The 13,512-nt window shown below is 47.7% G+C and overlaps 1 protein-coding gene across 1 annotated transcript; it reads right to left on the reverse strand.

The window, feature by feature from the left end:
• Positions 1-416: 416 nt before the first annotated feature.
• GPR50 (G protein-coupled receptor 50) lies at positions 417-5,026 on the reverse strand (the record flags this gene model as incomplete). Its single annotated transcript, XM_080718312.1, has 2 exons — positions 417-2,083; positions 4,840-5,026. 2 exons carry the CDS (start codon positions 5,024-5,026, stop codon positions 417-419), a joined length of 1,854 nt encoding a protein of 617 aa, XP_080574438.1.
• Between the last annotated feature and the right edge of the window lie 8,486 nt (positions 5,027-13,512).

A 13,512-nucleotide genomic window follows, 5' to 3' on the forward strand; every position in this document is an offset into this window, starting at 1 on the left:
TGGTAGAAGGAAGCAAGAACAAGGCAGAGGAAATGAGGGATAGGGGAAATGGGCAAAAATTAAAGTCCAGCATTTCAGGGATCAGTGAAGGTTGAAGGTCAACCATAGGAGGAAAGGGATACTGAGAACAACAGACGTCAAATGAGGGAAATTTGATCTGTAAAACCTCTCTCTCTCTCTCTCTCTCTCTCTCTCTCTCTCTCTCTCTCACACACACACACACACACACACACACACACACACACACAGTCAAGGAGGAGTATGCATGAAAGGTGGATGTAGCTTAGAATGTGTCTGTGTATGAGTATCTGTGTGGGTCTCTGTGTGTAGATGCAGTAAAGGTATCTCGCTTTGGATTACATATGCAGGACAAACTGGAGGGCAGACCACAGCCTGACCACCCACAAGAGCACTTTTTACACAGCCATTTCATCAAAATCATCTTCAACACCAATCACCACAACCTCATGATAATCAGTGGTGGCAGTGGGGACTACAGCAGGGTCAGGAAGGTCAGCAGCAGCAGCAGCAGGCTCCAGGTGGCCAGTGGCAGGCTCAGGAGATGCAGCGGTAGGGCTGGAGGCACGCTCAGGGAGGGCAGTGACCTCAGACGAAAGGTGGCTGCTGGTGATGGTGGTAGTGGTGGTGGTGGTGGTGGTGGTGATCTCAGGGCAGTGGGAAGTGGAGCGCTTCAGGGAGTTGGCAGCAGTGGGCTCAGGAGGACTGGTGGTGGCAGGCTCAAGATAGTCAGCAGTGGTGGGCTCAGGGTGGCTGGGAGCAGGCTTGATATGGCCGGTGACAGGTTTAGTGTGGCTGGTGGCAAGGCCGAAGGCAGACTTGGAGTAGCTGCCAGCAGGGACATGGTGACCAGTGGCAGACTTGGAAGCAGGCTTGAAATGGACACTGTCACCCTTGAAATGGACTGAGGCAGGCTTGAAATGGACAGATTCAGTCTTGAAGTGGACAGAGGCAGGCTTGGGGTAGACAGTGGCAGACTTGGGGTGGCCAGAGGCAGCCTTGGAGTGGGCAGAGGTGACCTTGGAGTGGGCAGAGACAGACTTGTGGTAAGAGGCAGATTTTCGGTAAGCAGAGGCAGACCTGGGGTGGGGCTTGGGGTGGCCAGAGGCACGATCTGGATGGCCAGTTGCAACATCGCCAGGCAATGGAATATTCCGGATGCTCATTGGGGTTCCCTCCACAGCAGGACAGGCATGAGCACGGTCTTGTTCTCGAGCTTGGTCACGGGCATGGGCACGGGCACGGGCCAGGGCACGGGCTTCCCTCGTCTCATGAATATCAGTGATGATGCCAGAGAGGAACAGGATGGGATGACGCATAGCATGGAAGATGGTCCAATACTCTCGTCGGAAATTCTCATTGAGGAGCCCATAGATGACAGCATTGAGGCAACTGTTGAAGTAGGCTATGAAGTAGGCTGCAAGATAAAGCCAGTTGGGGATCTTGCCTGCCATCTCCTTTGGACTGACAGCCACTAACACAGTGAGCACGTTGATAGGGCACCAGCACACTGCAAAAAGGAGGAAGATCACAAACATGGTTAGAAAATTGCGAACCTCAGCCAATTGGTTGTCAGGATTCTGCCCAGCTGGATCCCTGGCCGCCAGTACTTTGGTCCAGATTCTCAGGTAGCAGAAACCAACAATGAGGAGGGGGAGCACGAAGTGGATGCAGACGATGGTCACAGCGAAAACAGGGTTGTTCAGGTAGTTGAAGATACAGGTGTAGGTGCGAGGGTCATACTCAATGGTGCCAATGTACATATTGGGCAGGACAGCCAGGACGGTCATGACCCAGGTGACAACCAGATAGATGCAGGTATTTCGCACATTGAAGATCCGCTCATACTGGAGGCTGTGGCAGATGTAGCAATAGCGGTTGATGGCAATGGCTACGATGTTGAAGATGGAGCCCACCACACTCAGCCCTGTGACAAAGCCGACCATCTGGCACTGGAGCTGGCTCAGATCCCAACCCCCGATGGACATGGCGTGCAGCATAAGAGGGTAGGGGTAGATGGCCACCAGCATGTCAGCCACAGAGAGACTGACCACGAAGATGTTGCCTGGAAAACATATTGGGGGTAGAGAGAAAGGAGAGAGAAAAAATAAATGGTTAAAATGTAGAAACAATTTTTAAAATTTTACAGCTCTAAGATGGAGGAAAAAGCCAGCTGTGTTGGTGATTTCGAATTCTAAAATCCTTTTAAGGAAATGCACTTGTGTGCTTTTGTTTTTATTTTTATGTGGCAAGCAGGTCCCAAGTAATACAAATGCAAAGCCAGGTATGGGAGACCTGTCCTTTGCCCACCTTTTCCCTTTTCAAATGACTGAGTCATCTTGTTCTGGAAGGGGTGAAAATAAGATAGAGTTAGCACAAAATCACTATGAGGAGGCAGAGTCATGGTGACATCAGTTTAGGGAAAAAACACAAAGTTTTTCCACATTGGGGGCAGAGGTGAGCTAATTCCAGTGTCCTTAGGAAGCAGTAGGAGGAGGCAAGGAGATAGACTACAGAAATGTCAGGAAGCATAGGATCTGAATAATAATAGTCAATTAGCCCTCTCTTTTCTCTACCCTAGCATTGAATTTATAACAAAAACATATTTAAAGAGATCATTCTGAAAGGGGGTCTTTCAGACCACTGTCTTCGGCAGTATTTTCCAAAGGGACCAGAGGGTCATCTAAGATTGAGCTGGGTCAAATACTTCCCGTTTTCCAGGTAACCTAAAGGTAAAACCTGAGGGGAAGGTGGAGCCCTGTGAAATTTATTCTGAGACCAAGAATTCCAAGTGGAAAAAGGAGTCTGTATGTGGGGTGGGGGGATGCCTGCAAAGATTAGCAGGAGTTTGTGTGTCTCCCAGCAGAGCCACAGAACCTCAGCCCCAGCACAGGCTCCTGACCCCTAGCACTGAGCTTTACTGGAGCCTGAAGGGAATTTCTCCAACTCCTGTTTTTGTAGGGCCTTTGTAGGAACTTTTTTGCAAATCCTTTTCACAAAAAGGAGAAGGAAGAGTCCAAGTGCAGGTGGAGAGTCCTCTTTGAAAACACCTCATTGTTAATTAGTATTAGTTTGGCAAAATATTGTACTTCATTTTGGATTAGGAGAAAATGAGGGTTTTTTTTAAGATCAAAGGTACAACTCCCTCTGCCTCCTTCTGCTGGCTCTGCGGAGACTCATTCTCGGCGCTTTCTATGGAAGAGAAAAGCCTTCTTTCTAGGGTTTTCCCTCAACGCAATAAATTCGGGAAGAAACAGTGGGGAAGACAGCAGTGGGACAAAACATTGAAAACAAAACCACGACAACCTCACAAAATTTATTTGAAATATAGAAAAAAAGGAAAAAGAAGAAGAAAAAGGATCAGTTAAAGAGCACGAGTTTTGTTCCTGGGGCTTCGTGGGTCGGCACCTCGCGATTGAATGGCCAGAGGTCCCGGGCACTGCCAGGTGTTTCTGACGTATGAAGGAGAAATAAGACACACCCACCACAGTTGGAAGGAAAACTTTTAACGACTAGGTCCCTGTCACTGCGTTTTGAATCTTGTGCGGTGTTTGTGACTCCTTCTTCCCGCAAATTATCTCCCTTCTGACCCAGGTTCCTCCAGTCCCCGCACTCCTCCCTAGTCGGTTATGTGGGTCTCCGACTAGGTTAGACTCCCGGGTTCCTCCTTCTTCGGCTTAGCAGACTTTGGTGGCTGAGACCCTGGGAGCCACCGCCTCCCTCCACCCGACTAAGTGCAGAGCTTGGGCCCCTAGCTTTCCCCATCTCCAGACTTCCCCCGCCCAAACTGAAAACGGGACGCGCAGCTTAACAGTGTCTGCCGCCTCCAGCTCTTGGACACTTGTTGCAGCACACAGCATCCTCCCGCGGTCCCCCTCCCCATCCCGCTCGCTGCCGGCCCCCTCCCTTCGGCGCTGGCAGGGAACAAGGAAAGTCCAGGTCGGCGTTTCCAGACCCCAGCGCTTTGTAATCCGAGTCCCTAGCAGCCCCCTGAGCTCTCTGGACGCCCTCCCGCCGAGTCCTACCTTCCATCCCACCACCCTGCCACCCTCCCAGCGGTGCTGAGCTCCTGAGACTCTCCGCCGCCCCACCCTGCGACACCCAATACCCCGCGTACAGACCTCGGGATCTCCACTGCGGACGCCCTCACTGCCGTCACCTGCAACGCCAACCCGCCGCTGTCCGCTGCGCGCCCCGGGACAAGCCGACAGAGCTCGATTGGCAGCCGGCTCAGACCTACCTGCTTAATCCTCCGGCGCGGGGGTCTGGGCTTTGCAGCCCAGGAGCCGCACTCTCACCCCAAGGGCCGCTGCGAGCAGGGTCTCAACTGGGCTGCAGCGCGCCTGCGGCGGTGCGCTCCAGGAAGCGCCGCCGCGAACTTAACTTTCTCAAAGAGGGTCGCAATGCCGCTGCTCCTTCCACATCAATTCGTCCAGCAGTGACTCGGCGCGGCCACTCCGGTGGTGTCCAGCTCGGCTGGCCGTTCCCGGGCAGCCGACAGACTTTCTGCTCAGGTGCAAACTCCCTCCTCATCCGATCCCCGACTGGACAGAGTTTGGCAGGCTTCCTGTGCCCGGCAGGGACCAGGCCTTTGCTCTTGAATACCCTAAGCTAATTTTCAGAGCTCTCCCAGCCTTAAGATGCTCTAAATTTATGAGGACCCCGCGGACCATCACCCACCCGCCCGCTCCCAGGCTTTCAGGGGGATTTGGAAGCAGGAATATTTAAGGTGAGGGGTTTTCCCTTTGGGGTACCCAAACTAAGTCCCCAGGGTGTTTGAGAGTTGCTGTACACTGGGTAGGGAGAGGGAGGATGATTTACCAGAATTTCGGAGCTTCTTATTCTTCGTCACAGCCAAAATGACCATGGAGTTGCCGATCAGATCTACGACAATGGTGATGACCATTGCACAGAACATGAAAGTGATTAGAGCCGGTGGGTAATCGGGTTGCGGCAGTTTACAGCCGATGCAGCCATAAGGGGTGGGCACGGCCAGGGTAGGCTCCATGCTGCTCCTGGAGACCATTAATATCTCCCAGCACGCTCAGGATCTGCAGCTGGTCCGGACTGTAAACACCTGCTCTGTCACCAGGAGCTCCAGGAAAGCGTGCCTTCCTCCCTGAGATTCAGAGAGCAAATGACAGCATACCGCCCCTCTCCGATGAGCTTTTAAAGCCTCAAGAGGTAGCTAGCCCCACCCCTAGTCCCTCCCCCTGACCAATCAGAGCTCCTTGACTGCCCTTGCCTTAGTCATCACCTCTTGTTGGACAAATCCACATAGAGATGTCATCTGGCTTCCGATTGCCTTGTATGTGCTTCCCTCTCTAGCCAGTGCCCCCTCCCAATCCCTCAGGTACCTAGCATCGTGACTAGCTCACAAACTACCTCCTCCTCCCAACAGCTCTAGCATATCCGTTTCTAGCAAGTTCTTGTCTCTCCCTCTGAAACACAAACACTTGGCAAATAAATATAGATTGTAGAAGAGGGACTTGGGATCCTTGGGGGTTAGTGGCAACCCAAGACACTCTGCAGCCCTCAACAGAAGTGGGGAATGGTCAGTGGCCTTTAAATCTTACATCCTCGTCCCTATAAATCTCCTTGAGAGATTTATCCCACTCCCAGTGCTCTTGCCTGTTCAGAGCCTCCCATACTCCACAGGGGAACGGGGGATAACTATCTGATGGATAAATCCCACCCTAAATCATATCCCTACATTCCAGGGAACTTATTCCCATTAGGGTTACTTCTAGGAATCAATTTGATCATTTAGCATCAGAAGCCAGTAGCTGCTCAGTCCGGTGTAACGATCTTGTGCTCTCTGTGAAATAATTGTGCCCTATTCTGGAAGTGGGAAGTGGATCTCCAGTGGGAAGTGGATCTCCGTCCGGGAGCAAGGGGAGGCAGCCGGTGGTCGCTGGGTCACCAGCTTTGGGACAAGTAAAAGCAGGGACCTCTTCCCCTCCCAGCTACCTGCAGGCGCACTCAGTGGCAAAGGCAGCGGGCGGAAGTTCAGGGGCAAAGCCCTTCTCTTGAGCTGCCGCTACTGTGTGTCAGGGAGATCAATTCTGGCTTAGGTCCCCTTTCCAGGCATCCGCACTTTCTACCGGATGGTGCCGGACAAGCAGGCTGAGGCAGCTGCGCTGCGCTGCTCTGCGGTGGTGGAAAAGCGGCGGAGATGTTGGGTGGGGCAGCCCAGCAGCACCCTCCGCCCCCTCCAGTGAAGATTCCTCGGTCCTACTCCATTGTCATTCCCTGCTGGGAGTCTCATTTCCACCCCTTCCCTGCCGCGGAGCCCCCTCAAATCGTGGATCTCTCTTCTGCATGCACCCAAGTCTTGAAGCCCACCGGGCGCGGAAAATCCAAATATCTCCAAAAAAAAAAAAAAAAATCAAGGGGCGCGACTCGTACATTAGCTCCCTCCACCACCTTGGTCATGGGAACGGATTTCTGCAGGCTACTAAAAGTTAGAGTGGTTGTTAGGGAAGCCTCCCAGAAAATCTCAGCGAACACCTTAAAAGTTGTTTCACACCAGTCTTCTTGCCGCAGTGGGGGAGAGGGGTTGCAGTGGGCTGGAGCGCCATCGTCTGGGCACCGCAGCCCCCTGCCCCGGGGCAAAGGGGGCTTGACTTGGGAGGGTTCGAGGGCGGGTTTAGCAACTGATTTCAAAGTTGAGACCTTTAAGACCAGACACTGCTCAAAACGAAAACTGCATCTTTTCTCCAGCCAAAGAGACTGAAATGCAATTGTGCTCTCTAGCTTGGAGACGAAGCCCCCGCCCCTATCCTGCGTTTGCTTCGGAGAACCGGTAATCAGCGCAAATTACAATCTCCCGCCTAGAGACGTTTTTTTCCTTAGCTCGCTGCTCCTGCAAGCCCGGCCGCGCGCTCTCTCGCAACTAGACCTAGCCAGGATGTATCCCCTTAAACGCAGCCCAAGAACAGGCTCTGAGATCTTCCCTACCCTACTCTGTGCCTAGAGAAGAGGCCAGCGGCCAGAAGCCAGTCCACAACACGGAGTATTTTGCAGGATGCACACGAGGCTCTTTACACTGATTCCCCGAGGGTTTGGATCTTATGTAAAGGAGCCGTTTTGAATTAAAATGGATAAACAATAAAAATGGAGGGGGAAAAAAGGCAGCGAGATTTCCGGGGACTCTTCTGCCAGAACAAACTTGTAAGGAGAGATTGCAAACTGTCACTGGCATTGTTATACAGCAGTGCATTCTACTTCTGAGGGGGCAGCAGTTCCCCGTGCTTGAGTTGCCTATAGTTGTGATTTGCATCTCCCCAGGATTGAGGGTTGAACAGGAGAGGGTGAGCTGATCTCCATGGCCTCTATTTGGACATAAGTTGAGCTAGGCCTCTTGCGATTTCAGTTTTTCAATACCAGAAGGCAAATACTTTAATAATCTGAAGGGGAAAGAATTCCGCATCTGGTTAAAATAATTGTATTTTCATGAACTCGTTTCAATGAAGATTCTGAACATTGCCCCAGTACTAAAAAAAAAAAAGATATTGAATAAATCACATAAAAATGTGTGAATGTGAGAATCAGGCCCTGTTTGAAAGGGTAGGGCAAGTCCCCTGGGCAACAAATTCAATTGCTTTGGAATAAAGGGGAGCCAGTAAAGTGCAAAATGCATGGATTAAGATTTCAAAGGTTTTTTAAATTACTTCTTTTTCATATACAACTTTATTTTATTTTATTTTGTGGTGCTGGGGATTGAACTTACTGTACCATTGAGCTCCACCCCAGCCCAAATTTAAGTCTCTTTCTAAAAGGGCCCCCCAAAATAAAAAATAAAATAAAAGTCCTGCTAGGAAGCTGAAGTAACTGGAGGTAACATAAACTAGTTAACTACTTTAAAAGGGCTCTCTGTAATATCAAACACTCTGCATCCAGCAGCCTCAGGTCCTGAGGCTTTTGACCCTCTAGGCTCGGAATTCCTAGCAGGTGCCACCCAGTAGTCATCAGCACCCCAGGCCACTATGTGTCAGATGAAAAGAAACATAGAGATTAGTAACTTTCTTTTTCACTGGCTACTTTAACTGCTTTAAAAACTACTTTAACTGCTTAAAAAAACTACTAAGTTATAGAATTCAAATAAAGGAGACCTGAAACATTCCCTCCCTGAGGAATGAATGAAAAAGCAAATTGTCATTGGTGCCTTCCGCCAAGGAATGAATGATATTTCTGTGCACATGATATGATTTAGAGCTCTCAGTTAACCCTCAGGCACCTTAATAAGCCCTTGCCTGTAATTAGTAACTGTCATTTTAAATAAGTATTGTATTGTTTGCTAAAGCTCATCAGGATATAATTTCTCCCAATAATATCATTAAACAGTTGGAGAAACTGAGGCCCAGAGAGGTGTAATAATTTGCCCACAGGCATGCCAAGGTTAATGGAGAAGCCCAGGTTTGGGCATAGACCCAAACTCTTTTTCCCATAGCCTGACTTCATAAGATATTATGTTACTCTGGGACATGATCAGGAAAATGCTGTGTTCTCTTTTTTTGTTGTTGTTGTCATTCTGCACTTTGTTTTTATTGAAATGTAGCTCCCATACCACAATATTCACCTTTTGAAATGTACAATTCAGTTAGGGTTTTTTTTGCATATTCAAAAAGTTGTGTAACCACCACTACTATCTAATATCAGATCATTTTCATTATCCAAAAAAGAAGCCCCCAAACCATTAACATCACTCCTTACTCTCCTCCATCAGACCTCACCTCCTAGAAATCATGAATCTGCATTCTGTCTCTGGATTTGCCTATATGAATACCTTATATAAACAGAATCATACAATATGTGACCTTTTGCATCTGGCTTTTCCCCCTTAGCATTTTTCAAGGTTCATCAATGTATTACTATGGATCCATACTTCATTCCTTTTTGTAACTGAATAATATTCCATTGTAGGGGTAAATCACCTTTTGTTTATCCATTGAGGGACTCTTGAGACCCTTTCACATTTTCACTATTCTGAGAAATGCTGCTATAAATGTTTTTAGTTCTCTTTTAAGTCTGAGTCACCCTGGCCCAATATAGATGAAAGGAGGATGTGTTTGTCCAGGTTACTACTGTCCCCTTGTAGAGCTGGACAGCTGGGCTCTCTCAGGCATTACAACCTACTCTGGCCTATACTTCTTTGAAATTATTGACTCATTTGCTAAAACCACAATATTCCATCGGGTAATACTTTCCCTATAAAATTGGCAAAAGGAGAATCTGGTATAACCCCTATAAAAGGGGAAATGTATTTACATTTGGATACAAACTGGACTTCTCCATTTGTTTCTCCACCTTTGGGATGTCGATCTCCTTGTGGGAAGGCACACAGACCGTGCCCCTCCTGCTGCTCCCACCCCAGCACCAAGGAGGTGCTTGAATGGAAGCACTCAACAGCTACTGGAGGATGGTGATAATGATGATGGATGAGGAGGAGCAGAAAAGTTTCCAATGTTTTGTCAAATCTCTATTTTGTTCCACTTCCATGAAGGACAAGGGGTCTCTGTAATATCAAACACTCTGCTCTGTAATATCAAACACTCTGCATCCAGCAGCCTCAGGTCCTGAGGCTTTTGACCCTCTAGGCTTGAATTCCTAGCAAGTGCCACCCAATAGTCAGTCATCAGCACCCCAGGCCACTATGTGTAAGATGAAAAGAAACATAGAGATTAGTAACTTTCTTTTTCACTGGCCATCTCACTACCCCAGATGCTTTCCAACCTACTCTGTGTTTTTTCCATAAGAAAGAACAATTGCCTTTCTTGGTATCAGTCAGAAGGAAAGCATGGAGAATGGTTGGTCTCCAGATAGATCAAAATCCAAGCCTGCAGTTGGCTAGAAAAACTAGATATCAGTGGAGCAAGGAGTCAGCCCAGCCTAAAGGAGGTCTGGCTCCAGGTTGAGGATAGCCCCAGGACTCCAGAGCCTGATGTTTTCAAAGGAACCAAGCAGGGATTTGGGCAGGAACAGAGTCACTGAAACTAAGAGCCAGCCAGGTTACTGCATCAGCCAATTCAAGAGTAGTTTTGGGACAGGTGCCGGGTTTTTTCCATAATCAAGCTATGTCTGGTCACATTTGCTTTACCAACTCGGCGACACTAGTCACATTTGTTAAATGAGGAGAGAATGATTGTCCTCTACAAATCCTCTGGGCTTAATTCATCACAGTTAGAACCACTTTATCTTTTCCCTGTGCCTGAGTCATTAGAGAGAACAGGACATATCCATTTTTTAGTGCAATCAGGGACTCACCAAAATAATTAGCAGCCAGTATTTCTAGGATCTTAGCACTTGATAAAGACGACAAGTTAGGTAGTTCAAATCAAAGAGTGACCATGGAGAGAAGAAGAACATTAATTACTTGGAGGAACACTTGAACTCTCTTCCCCCTGTACAATTTACCTGCTAATTAGAGCTTAATGAACAGTATCCATTTTCTTAGCTTTTCATTCTAGCCAAGCATGATCACCCATGCATTTAAACATTATCCATTTTATTAATCTTCTATAACTTCTGATGCAACTAGCCCTCTACTGTTTGCTGGGAAGTTCTGCTCTAGTTCACCCCACTGCAGCACCTACAAGATGTGTCACCACAAGGGCCTAAACTGGTCCTCTTGCTCCCTGGAAGATTCTCCTAGCCACTTGTATTTCTGGATGACAGACACTATTCTCAGCACTTTGCTCATAGATCCTCCTTTGGTCCTGAAAATAGCTCCCTAAAATCAACACAATTTATCCTTGCTTTACAAATGTAGAAACTGAGGCCCAGAGATGTTAAGCCACTTGTCCCAGGTCACGTAGATGTATGGGAGGCCAGAAGTCTAACTTGGACACTCTGGCTTGGTCCCAGAGTTCATGACTTAACCATATGGCCTTGTTGATTACTTGTAGTCCACACCTGCTTGCTAGTTTTCAAAATCAGTGATTATTAGAACTTCTAATAGTGCTTACGGGGAATGCAGGTTTCTAGGTCTGCCCCTATCTACTCTGATTCACTACATCTTCACTGGAGCTCCAGAATTTATATAATTCCCAAGAGACTTAGGTGATTCTGAAGCAAGCAACCCAAAGACCCCCCCTTGGAACAATACTGTTCTTACCCAGCCCAGCACCTAAGCCCTAGACTCTCCAGTCAAAGACCCAGTATTCATTCTACTCTGGGGATGTGACCCTCCTGGGACTTTCTATACTTGTTCCAGTTCATAGGATCTGGCTTTGATCCTCACATTAACCCCACTGTGTATCTTAGTTGTGGTGGTAAGATTTCCAGTCCAATGCTTAAATATCACTGCCCGGCTCACACTGATTGCCTGCCTAAGTAGGACTGCCTGATTTAGCAAACAAAAAACATAGGATGGCCAAGTAATTTCTGAATTTCAAATAAATTCTTAGTATAAGTGTATCCTATGTACTATTTTGATATACTAATACTAAAATTTAGCCCAGTCAGAAATTTAAATTTGGCCAGGCATGGTGGTATACTCTTATACTCCTAGTACTTGGAAGGCTGAGACAGGAGGATCTGGGGTTATGGCCAGCTTCAGCTACTTACTGAGGCCCTCTGCAATTAGTGAGACCCTGTTTCAAAATAAAAGAATAAAAAATTTGGTCTGTGGGTGTAACTCAGAGATAGAATGCCCCTGGATTCAATCCACAGTGCCATAAAAAAGAAATGTAAATTTAACACCGGCACCCTATATTTTCTCTGACAACCCAATAACTAAAGACCACTGATGGGTGATCCTCAATGAGTCAGATATGAGAACGTGGTTGGTAAAGATCTTTCCTTCTTCCTTTTCCTCCCTTTCCCCTACAAGGGGCTCAATAAGCTCTGGGGAGCAATAACTATTGATCCAGGACTGGAAGAACCCAGGTCTCTCCTGGCTGTCACCTTAGCATCCTGCTTCTGGAAGATATTGACTCAGCATGCCTCTTACTTTCACCAGCTTCCTTTATTCACTCAAAAGATTCATGACCCACCCTTAAACACATACTGCCACCCATTCACCTCATATACAGCGCTACAGATTTGTCCCTGTGAGGAGCAATTTCACTGCAAATTGACCTCTGGAATTTTGAGGCATGTGCACTTCTGTGTATTATTCTTTTTTTGTGTGTGTATTACTGGGGGTGAAACCCAGGGGCTTTTTTTTACCTCCAGGCTATACTCCCAGACCTATTTTATACTTTATTTGGAAACAGGGTCTCACTAAGTTGCTGTGAGCAAAGTAGCTGGGCTTCAAACCTGTGAGATCCTCCTGTCTCAGCCTCCCAAGCGCTGGGATTACAAGCGTGCACCATCATGCCCGGCTCACTTCTGTGTTTTAATTTGGGCTCATATTTGAAACCACTGTGTGTTTTCTAACCATGGAAACTTACACATATGATGGGTTTCTCTCAGAAACTCATTTTAAGCTGCCTGAAGACAGCTTTTTGGGCTGCATTTCCAGGACCCCCCAAATAAATTTTGCCTGTTCTATATTTTACAATTTTCTGTCAGACCATGTGAAATAAACCTCCCAGGGTTATAAACATCCACAGGCCATTTTACATGATGTTATAACTTAAAATCAATTAGAAAGCATAACTTCTATGGAAATAGCTTTACATCTTAATCAGGAGGTCAAGACTGTCTTATATTCCTTCTGTATGTATGCTCGACTTGAGGGAGGCCCAGGCATGGAAGGTGGGGTTAGGGCACTGTTTCCTCAAGGTTGGTATGGTTAATAGAAAGAATTTTCTGAGACCAATTGGAAGATGTGGCTGTAAGAAATTGCTAGGGAAGCAAAAATATTAATTGTAGTGATATAGCCCATTAGGGTCATTTGCTTGGCTGGAGAGTCACTAAGGGAAATCACTAGAATTTCATACTAGTGAGAGTCACCAAACCCTTCCCCTCCCTCCGTCCCTTCCACCATGTTGTACAGCCTTGGAGAGGAAAGCTTTCTATATTTACCAAGCTCCACTCTAGTGCTGGGATGGACACAACAGCCATCCACACATGAGCAGTACTGATGGCACAGCTGCTCCTGATGGATGGCCTGTCTAGGTCAGACACAGTGTCTCATGTTTTACTTCTCTCAACCACCCGCAAAGGTAGGCAGGATTCTCAGAAGCAGAAGTTCTGGGAGGGGAATCCTTCTTTCCCATCAGGCATATCTTCTCTTTCTTTTAAGTTCCTCTCCTTCCTGTCTACTCCCATCCAGGAGAGACTCAGGAGCTGGACCTGTGGTCACATGACAGGGAGGGTTTACTCTGGGTGTAAGTGACTAATTGAATGCTTTCTCTAGACTTGGCCCCAGGCCTAGCCTGAGTACTGGGAAACAGTTCCGCGAGTTTTCATTGCACTAGTTGCTCCAGTATAAAATGCTGAGATCTGCTGGGCGTGGTGGTGCACACTTGTAATCCCGCACTTGGGAGGCGGAGACCGGAGGATCGCGCAGATTCGAAGCCAGCCTCACTGGCTTAAGAGACCATG

This window comes from Muscardinus avellanarius (genome assembly GCF_963383645.1).
Source record: "Muscardinus avellanarius genome assembly, chromosome: X".
In the NCBI taxonomy this organism is placed as follows: domain Eukaryota; kingdom Metazoa; phylum Chordata; class Mammalia; order Rodentia; family Gliridae; genus Muscardinus; species Muscardinus avellanarius.